This window comes from Nicotiana tabacum, chromosome 20 (genome assembly GCF_000715075.1).
Source record: "Nicotiana tabacum cultivar K326 chromosome 20, ASM71507v2, whole genome shotgun sequence".
In the NCBI taxonomy this organism is placed as follows: domain Eukaryota; kingdom Viridiplantae; phylum Streptophyta; class Magnoliopsida; order Solanales; family Solanaceae; genus Nicotiana; species Nicotiana tabacum.
The window spans coordinates 136,285,457-136,296,176 of record NC_134099.1 but is presented as its reverse complement, the minus strand read 5'-3'; the positions used below and the strand labels follow the sequence as shown (position 1 = coordinate 136,296,176).

The following is a 10,720-nucleotide window of genomic DNA, read 5'->3' as shown; positions in this document are numbered from 1 at the left end:
TGACATGTGCACCCTTTCTTCAGAAGCTTGCTAGCCTAGAAGCCTGTCAGTTTCGCTTGACCCGCCCTAGCAGCCCACCCTCTGTCATGGGCATCACATTCACCCCTTGGGACTCAGCGTCCTCGCTGAGGTTTGCCTCACCAACGCACCGAGGGAGATTCAGCTCGTAGTCTAGCTAAACAGAGGCGGAGTCAGGATTTGAAATTTGTTGGTTCGGGATTCTAGTTCATTTATGTTACTGAGTTTTAAATTAACAATATAAAATAAATTTTTTAAGACAAATACATGGTTTAGACCAAAATACTGTGTTCAACCGAACCCGCAAATCCGATGCTAAGCTAAATTTGTTGTTTGTTAAGCAGATGAAGTATCTTAGAAGAATGTATTTCCAAGTTAGTTTGTAAATGATGTTGTAGTTGAACCTTTTGCAAGAAAACATCACTATCATTGAACTAAAACTTTACAAGCATTGAAAGAGAGACTTGAAATTAGAAGGCCCATTCCACATTTCAGCTGCCATTTGCTGGTAAATAGTTTCTGTTTGATGATAGGAGTCCCAAAATACATGCATACTTGGATTTTCACATAGCTCAAATTCATGTCCTACTGGCCTTTTTCCTCCACAGCTAAATATGCCTCTATATTGCCCCCTCCCACATCATGCTCTTTTTCCTTCTTTGAGACCTGCAACAATTGTTATGTCACTGTTTGATACAGGGGCGAATTCAAAATTTAATTTTTATGGGTTCAAACTATGAACTCTTTGAAAACATGAGTTCAAAACATATAATATGTGGACTATTTTTTTGGTTCACGCATATATGTATGATCTAAATCTTAAAAAGGCGTTCAATTGAATCCATTTCTAACATTATAAATTCGCTACCGATTTAAATTCAGTTTGTGAATGCCTCGACTAATTTACTACGATACCCGCTAGCTACCACCAGTAACAGGTACTAGGTAACTCTGCCCATTAAGACCAGTGTCATCAAAGGCAAAAGCTCTAAAAAGTGCTTCAGATCTTTTGGGGCTTTAAGCACAAAGCGCAATTTAAGTGTGGCTTTAGGAAGAAAAAATAAACCCAATGAAGGAAAAATAAATAAATAAATATATGTAATTCAAGAAAAGGATAACAAATTCATTTATAATATTTTTCTTAATAATTAATATACTTATATGTCATTGATATTTGTTGTTTAGTATCGAACGGTTCAAAATATGACATATGGGCAATGAGGCGCGCGACTTAGTGCCTTGCTTACTGATGGTAGGCTATAATTACGTATTTTAGTCGCTTATTACACTCAAATTTACTGTACTTTAGTTAAGTTTGCATTTTAATCGTTAGTGTTTTGCACTAATTGTGTATTTTATGCCTTGTATGAGTGATTCCGAGCTATATAGATGTTATGGAATGAATTCAAGTGATTTGGAGCTTTGAAGTATGAGTAAAAGCCCAAGGAATTAAGTCGGGATCGTATTCGGGGATCGACAGATGATAGAGCAACAAAACGAAGAATCGAGTAGGCATATTGCGCACTATCTAGTAAAATGAACATAACTTTTTTTTTCAGAACTCTATTTGGGCTCAACAATATATGGTTGGAAAGCTAACTCAAAGAGATACAACTTTCATGTTTTATATTTTTCCAAATTCCAAACGAAACAGGGTGAAAAACTCGGTCAAAACCGCGACCGCGGACCTGAGGCGGGCCAAAATAGTATACTTGCCAAATACCACGTCCGTGCCGCGCCCCGACCGCGACCGCGGCCATCCAGGCCTGAAAACTTGTCCTTTTTCGCATAGAAGAAGGTATAATTGTTTGGGTCCGACCCTACTTGGTATATATATACATGGAAAAACGGTATTTTTAAGGGGGAGGACACACTTTTGACATAATTTAGACCTAAGGAGGAGAGGAGACCAATTTTTGACACAGATTCGACCTAAGGAAGTAGAGACACAATAGGAGCAAGGCGGAGAATTCTTCTACGAGTTTTTCCTTCCTCTTCCTATTTTTTTCATTGTGGTTATGACTTTTAGTATTGTAGTTTTACATACTATTATGAATAACTAATTTGTTATCTAGGGTTTTGATAGAACCTTTTGTAGGATAAATTCTTGTTATATTTTTATATAATTGAGCCGTTGGATTTTCTACTTGTTCAACTATGTATTTATTGTTGTTGATTGAATGGCCATCGATTGACTGTACCTATTTATTATGTGTTGCTTGAGAAAAGGATACATATTTAGGTGGTTGTTGAACAACGTCACTCCTAACATATGTGAGAAATCAATACCGTGGGTTTAAAGGTAGGTTTAGAAATAACAAAGCCTTGACGTGGTCATAATAAGAGGTTAGATAAAGCCAACTAGCGTAGTTCGAGAGAATATGTCTAGTAAATTGTTGTAGTTGCTCGAGAGAGAATTACGGCACCTAAAGTGCCCACGATCAGTAGAGAATACATTGACAAAATTGTAGGAAACATAGCTAGAAGGATTCCGATAATTGGGAAAATCATAACTCTAGACCTCCTTAATTTAGTCTCTAACCTTTTGTCTCGTTAGTTGATAATTTTACCGTTTTCTAGTATTTGCTAGTTAATTAGTTAGAAATATAAATCTCAATCTTTATAATTTAGAAAATTGTTCAAACTTGTCTTTTTAGTGATATTAAACAGATATAACTAAGCCTTAGTTCTCTGTGGGATTCGACTCCGAACTTTTAGACCCGATTATATTTGCAGCGACCGCTTATCCTTTTTAGGACTAGAGTTGGGCGTGATCAAATTTTGGCGCCGTTGCCGGGGAGCTAACGGTGTAGTTGTAGCTGTATATATTGCTAGGGTTCAAGTTTGAACTTTTTTTGTATTTGTTTTATAATTGTTGATTTGAGAAATATGACATCTTGGAATTATGGGAATTTAAGTGTAGATAATTCTACTATTGATCTCCATACATATTGTGAAGGAAACCACCCATGACAAAATTTTCAAAACGTTCCTGAGAGCGAGTTATGTGCACCAACTCAATCTTATTTACGAAATATGTTTGATGTGTGTGGTGGTAAAAATGGTCACTTTTATGGTTGTGCTTATATTTCTTATCTTCCCTCAACCCCTTGCTATGATGGTTCTACCTTTTCTTGTGAAGTTAACAGGAATAAAGAACCTGGGGATGTAGACCTAAAGGAGATCAAGGATATGTTAAAGTGCCTTCTGAAACAAAATAATGAAAAACAATTGCAGATAGAAAGGCAAGAGGCAACTATTCACAAGTTGGAGGCTCAATTGAGTCAAGTGGTTGGAGCTTTTAATGCTCAACAAGCCAATATTGATGATAGTAGCCAAGAAGAGAATGAATTTGAGGTGTTAACTGGGGAGGTCAGAGTAGAACATCAACAACCTAGCCAACTACAATTTGAGGATGTCAATGTTGAAGAAGTGAGACTAGAGTCAGCCAAGGACATTGAGGATACAAATTTTGTTGACTCTAGTATCATTGATGTTGAGGATGCTGAAAGTCCTAAAGTTCATGTGTGTGAGCGCATTGGTCCTCACTCCAAACATTTTTCTACATTGTGCTTGGATGACGATATGGAAATAGAGTCATCCGAGCTGATTGAGAAGTCAAGGAATGAGGAACAAGGTGCCTACATTCTGGAATTTTTCTTGCCAGAAAGACAGGATTATATACCTCATCTAAAAGCCAAGAAGTGTAGAATAGTATAACGGTTTCTTGGGCCAATTAGATTTGTTCCTCCACCCCTGGAGCATAGCCGAAAACTTGATGCCAAATTGGGGGTTCAATTCATAAGCTCGAGGTGGAGGCAAAAAGTGATTCGCGTCGTGCGCGCGACGTATCAATTGTATTACTTTTGTAGTGTCAATTTTTTATTTTCTAGGAGCATGGAAAGCAAAGGTATTGGAAGGATGCAACAGCAAACCAAATGGTTGGAACTAAGTGTGAGGTACCCGCACGAAGGACCAAACTTGGGAGAAGTCTGAGTACCCCATGAGCTGTTAGTGCTTCGGCCTTTAGCCTAACAGGGAGTCTCTTTTACCTTTTATTAGTTATGGTGTGCATTGGGGACAATGCACAATTTTAAGTATGAGGTGAGGAGATTGTCTGGGTGACTTTCTATGCTATTTTAGTTGTGTTAGTTTAATTGAATAATTTTTTTTAATAGAAAAGATTGGACTTTTCCCGACGATGGATCTATTAGACAATTTTCTTGAGGGATTTAAGTCTAAAGAAAAAAATAAAATAAAAAGAGTTTCTTTTGTTAGGTAGTGTAGCAATTCCCCCTTGATTTTTCTTTGTGCCGCGGTTCTTTTCCAAAGGTTTTATTTGAACCGGGTGTAGTTAGTTTTTTTTAGGAATAGGAGCCATTGTGTTGTGTTTTGAAATGAAGCAATATCTCTTGACTTTGTTATGCCTTGATAATAGTGAGTACTTTGGTTGTGACTCTTAGGCTCAGTTTTTGACTCTTGTATAAGTACCTTAAATTTGCTTAACTACTTTGACTAGAGTGTTTTGATGAGTGCAATCCTGAGTGAGTTATGTGCCCTGTGTGTGTAAGAATTTGTTATATTTTGTGCATTGCATTTGATGCCTAGAACTTGCCTTGTGTGTTTACAAAGCGAAATACTGGTTTTGTTCAGTCTTGGAAGTGATATAGGCGTTTCTTTGTTGAGTCAAATATGTATATTTTACCCACCTAATTGTATGTATCGTAGTTAACCCCTTTGAGCCTGTAATCTTGTTTCTTTGGCAACCACATTACAAGCCTTACCCATTTGTTTGAATTAACCATCTATTTAAACCATTATAACCTCTCATGAGCACTTGAATTGTTTATGAACTTTGTAAAGGTTAAAGTGTGGGGTGGTTGGTTTGACTTTTGAGTGGAACTAATTAAATAAGGAGAAAGGTGCACTGTTTTGAAAAAGTAAGAGACACTTGAATTGAAAAAAAAATAAAAAAAAATAGTTGGATTGTTGTGAAAAAAATTCCTTGATAAGTGGTGGATCTTGATGTAAGTGTGCTTAAAGAAGAATGGGGTAATATACATTGATGTGAAGGTGGAGTCTTTGTTTGACATAAGTATGAGGCTTGAATGTCAAAGTATATGTATTAAAGTGCTTAGGGAGGTGTAGTCACTCTTATATCTAAATGTATCCTACCCATCCCATAGCCTACATTACAACCAAATAAAGTCCTAATTGATCCTAGATTGAATGAACTCGATTAGTGGAGTAGTACACTACGGGCAAGCTTATGGTGCATCTTTTGTGGCATATGAATATTGTTTCTGAGAGTTAGTGAATACTTTCTATCTTGAGTTCCTAAGTGTTCCTAAATTTTATTGTGTGGAACTACTCCCTTTTGTTGTGTGAGGGCACTTGATTCATGAAGAAAAGGTAATGCCAGTGACCTCTATGTTAGAGTAAATGGGTGAGTTGTGAATAATGCGTTGTACTTGTGAGTCAAATCTTGAGGTGAAGATGTTACGCTTTTGTGCTTAGTCTATTTTAAATACTCTTGGTGTGATGAGTTAGGAGAATTGTTTAAAAAGGTCGTGTCTATAAAAAAAGTGTAGTTTGATTGCTCGAGGAAGAGCAATGATTTAAGTGTGGGGTGTTGATGATAGGGTATAATTACGTATTTTAGTCGCTTATTACACTCAAATTTACTGCAATTTAGTTGAGTTTGTATTTTAATCGTTAGTGTTTTGCACTAATTGTGTATTTTATACATTGTAGGAGTAATTCCAAGCTATATAGATGTTATGGAATGAATTCAAGTGATTTGGAGCTTTCAAGTCTTAGAAAACGCCCAAGGAATTAAGCCAGGATCGTATTCGGGGATCGACAAATGATAGAGCAACAAAACGAAGAATCGAGTAGGCATATTGTGCACTGTCTAGTAAAATGAACATAATTTTTTGCTCAAAAACTCCATTTTGGCTCCACAATATATGGTTGGAAAGCTAACTCAAAGGGCCCGAACCTGTGCCCCGCGGCGCCCCATGTGCCGCGGCAGTACAAAAACGAGTTTTTAGACCCGAACCCCATTTTATTTAACTCGATTGGGGTTTATTTTGGTGGAATTTTTTGAGCACTCTAGAGAGACGTGAGAGCATTTTAGAGAGAGAAGGATGAGGCCTAACACTCCAATCATCTAATCTTGCATTAATCTTCAAGAATCAAGGAACTCAATCACAAGATCTTCATCTAAGAGATTTGAAGCTTCGGACGAATTCGCGAGGCAAAGGCTTGTTGAAATTTTGAATTGGTTGCAAAGAGAGGTAAGTGTTTGGTCTAACCTTAGCTTGAGGGATTAGGAGTTATGTCCTATTTGTTATGTGTTATTTGTTGGTACAACGTATAGGCATGGTGACGAGTATCTATACGTTGGTGTCAAGCATGCCCGTGAGTCTTATACTTTGATTAATATGACTCCGTTTCGTATTGTATATGCTCTATATGATAATTTCTATTGAGGAATATGAATTGCGGAAGTATTATTGTTAATTGAACATTGTATAGCATTAGCTCTAGTTAAAAATATAATTGTTGAACATTATAGAGCATTGGCTCAAGTTGAGAATTGAATTGTTGAATATTGTAGAAAATTGGCTCTAGTTAAGAATAAAATTGTTGAACATTATAAAGCATTGGCTCAAGTTGACAATTGAATTGTTGAACATTATAGAGCATTGACTCAAGTTGACAATTGAATTGTTGAACATTATAGAGCATTGGCTCAAGTTGAGAATTGAATTGTTGAATATTGTAGAGCATTGGCTCTAGTTAAGAATAAAATTGTTGAACATTATAGAGCATTGGCTCAAGTTGACAACTGAATTGTTGAACATTATAGAGCATTAGCTCAAGTTGAGAATTGAATTGTTGAATATTGTAGAGCATTGGCTCTAGTTAAGAATAAAATTGTTGAACATTATAGAGCATTGGCTCAAGTTGAGAATTGAATTGTTGAATATTGTAGAGCATTGGCTCTAGTTAAGAATAAAATTGTCGAACATTATAGAGCATTGACTCAAGCTGACAATTGAATTGTTGAACATTATAGAGCATTGACTCAAGTTGAGAATTGAATTGTTGAACATTGTAGAGCATTGACTCTAGTTAAGAATAAAATTGTTGAACGTTATAGAGCATTGGCTCAAGTTGACAATTGAATTGTTAAACATTGTAGAGCATTGACTCAAGTTGTGAATAAAGAAGAGAGAGAATCATGACATTGTCTCCCTTGCCGGGATGTTATTGTTTTGATGTTGTTTCCCTTGCCGGGATTTGATTGTTGTACTATTGTTCCCTTGCCGGGATTTTATAGTGATTTTATTTATTTTCTTGCCCTTATTTCTTGTAATTGTTGTTTGGGTGAGGAAGAGTGTTAAAGCACGAAGGATGATGTCGTGTATGATTTTTGAGGAAAGAATGTAAAGCACGAAGGGTGATGCCGTGCCGCACGATGTACCATTCCGTGCCTATTATATTGAGAGTAAAAGCACAAAGGGTGATGTCGTGCAGTTTATATTGATTCTTATGGAGAGGATGAGAGTAAAAGCACGAAGGGTGATGTCGTGCACTTATCCTTGATTTTTTCCTGATTTTAATTGAGTTATGTTCTCCTTTACATTTATTTACTAATTTTCTGTTGTTGTCGGGATTTTATTTTGATGTTATAGATTCACTTACCCTATTTGCCTTGTGTTTGTTTCTTGGGTGAGGAAGAGTGTAAAGCACGAAGGGTGATGCCGTGTATTGTTTTGGTGAAAGAGTGTTAAAACACGAAAGGTGATGCCGTGTATTGTTTTGGTGAGAGAGTGTTAAAGCACGAAGGGTGATGCCGTGCACTTTCTATTTGATGTGTTTACTTGTTATTAACAATTCAAGTGTATTAACTGTTTAGATCTCTTTACTGCTGTGATCCTTTGTGTTGGAATCCATAATGTTTACAATACCTCGCCTTATTTTTTTTATATGTTCAATACTTCATATTTCAATAAATTTTACATTTTTAACTCAATTGATTTCTCAACTAAATTTTTCCTTAAACCGTTTGAGGTTGTACTTTACTTAAAAGGAAATTCCTTCTATGTCTTGATTTATTGATTTCTCGTATTAAAGGAAATGATTCATTTGATATTGTACTTTAATTGAAATGGGTATTTTCTTTATCAAATGATTTCTAAAAATAACTTCATCTTTTCTTGTTGATTTTCTATTTGGGTTGGGGGCTGTACTCTACTTTATGTTAAGTGAATGAGGCTCCTTGAACATTCTTAATTGTATTGGGTTATGGAACCTATGAACTGAGTAATATGAGAATATTGTTGTGCAATATGAGACAAAAATATGTGGCACGAGGTGCCATGAAAATATGAAAGTGGGCTGAGACCTATATTATCTATGATTATGAAATGAGGCGTCACAAGGTGACCTTTACTCGAAAGAATTATATTCGAAAGATGCTTATTTGAAAGATACTTATTTGAAGGAAATATATTAGAAATATATTTATTGAAAAGCATATTAACTTAGAGATTATTATTTGAAGGATTTATAGGCGAAAGATTTATATTTGAAGGACTTGATTAATTGATTACACTTGTATTTTTTTTATTGAGAAGCATTTATGGTGTTCTTGTTGTCTGCTATTTATATCACTGGTTGATCATTTTTGCCATCATTGTTATCTGCTTCCTATAGTTTTTGTAAGATATAACTGCACAGGTTTATTTGGTAGTCTGGTCCTAGCCTCATCACTACTTCGCCGAGGTTAGGCTAGACACTTACCAGCACATGGGGTCGGTTGTGCTGATACTACACTCTGCACTATGTTTGTGTACAGATCCATGTATTTGATCGATAGTAATTGTTCGTTGCGGTGGAGACTCAAGGTAAACCTGTTGCAACGTTCGCAGTCCTCAGAGTCACCTTAAATTGTACTTATTTCCACTTGTCCCCTTTGTTTCGGAATAGTGATGTACTTATTTTGTATAACTACTCTTAGAAAGGCTTGTGACTTGTACCACCGGTTTTGGAAATTGTAAATTGTTAAGAGTTATTGAATTTAAAGTTGGCAAATGTCAATGTTATTTCAGTTAATGTTAGGCTTACCTAGTTTAGAGACTAGGTGCCATCACGACTCCTTCGGAGGAATTTTTGGGTCGTGACAAGTTGGTATCATAGCTCTAGGTTCATAGGTGCTACAAGTCATAAGCGAGTTTAGTAGAGTCTTGCGGATCGGTACGGAGACGTCTGTACTTATCTTCGAGAGGATACAGAACTAGTTGGAAAAATTTCTACTTCATTCATTCCTTATCGTGCGACATTTATTCAGCTTGAAGCATATATCTTATGTTCTTTTGCATCCACTCATGTAGGGAATTGCGCAATACGCCAATGGGTTGTGATACCGTAAAAAGGGTTATAAGAGAGCCAGGGTTGCTCACCCATTATTACCACGTGTCGTTCAGAATCGATGATATAGAAGTGCAGAGAGATCTTTCAGTTGTGCGCATGGGGGTGCATCCGATTTTGACGCCTGATTGATAAGTAAAATCTTAAGAAGGTTTAGTTGGTTGCCTAATCATCACAGGTGGATGTAGATCTAAAAAATAGTTAGTCGTATTAGAGACTATGTGTTTTGTATGGGATTTTTATTTAGAGAATAGTATTTACTAGCAAGCCGAGACACTGGAGGAAGTAAGTTTGACTGTCATGAGGGTGACAAGTGCCAAGTAAATGGCTTGAGGTGTCTTATGACTGGTATCGTATGAGCGATGAAGGTTAGTATCGTGGATCATCGGGAATGTGTCTTATGATTTCGCACCAAATGGGGGAAGTCAAATATCAACGATCAGATTGCGGGGTCGTGTGTTATACCAATTTTGGCCTGAGATGTATTTGTGTGGTATTAAAAGGTTTTCCAAAACTTGTATATGATCAAGAGCTAAGATTTGAACGGGATGATGATGAGAGTTGAGATATTCCTGCGTCCTTACTAATTCTACATTTCAGTATCAGCAGGGAAATGGAAACAATTTCAGAATACTCATAGTGCTCCAGTTCATCAGGGCACTTACGTGGGGCAATCATCTTTTAATGCACCACTGGTAAAGAATTCCTACAATGGTTATCCTAGTTAACCAGTATAAACTCAGTATGAGCAATTGGACCGCAGATTGGTTGTTATGAATATGGTGATGCTAGGAACATCATGAGAAATTGTCCCAGACTTGGAGAAATCTACTCCATCAGAGCACACATGACACGTACTCCATTACAGTTATTACTCTACTTACACTACCAATTAAGGGTGGAGGAAAAAGAGGGTAGATGGAGCCTAAGAGGTGGAGGCCCGACCCATTGATATATTTGCTATTGTATAGCTGAGGTCGCTACATCAGATGGTGTCATTGCAAGTACGATCTCGAGTTATTATAAAGTAACAATTTTCTTAACTTGATTCGGTTCTGAGTATCGAGGCAAGTCCTCCTACTATCCTCCACTCATGAGTGAACTTTGTAATCCTAAAATCTACTTATGTGAATACTCCTGAGTAATATGAGAATATTGTTGTGCAATATGAGACAGAAATATGTGGGCACTATATCTTAGAGATTATTACTTGAAGGATTTATAGGCGAAAGATTTATATTTGAAGGACTTGATTAATTTA

General features: G+C 36.5%; 1 protein-coding gene across 1 annotated transcript in view; it reads right to left on the bottom strand.

The window, feature by feature from the left end:
* Positions 1-374: 374 nt before the first annotated feature.
* The window catches only part of LOC107824498 (GDSL esterase/lipase 5), a 29,566-nt gene continuing 19,220 nt past the window's right edge, over positions 375-10,720 (bottom strand). The window contains exon 5 of the mRNA XM_016651307.2: positions 375-684. Coding sequence (XP_016506793.1) covers positions 659-684 — 26 coding nt within the window. The 3' untranslated portion in view covers positions 375-658. The remainder of the gene's footprint in view (positions 685-10,720) is intronic.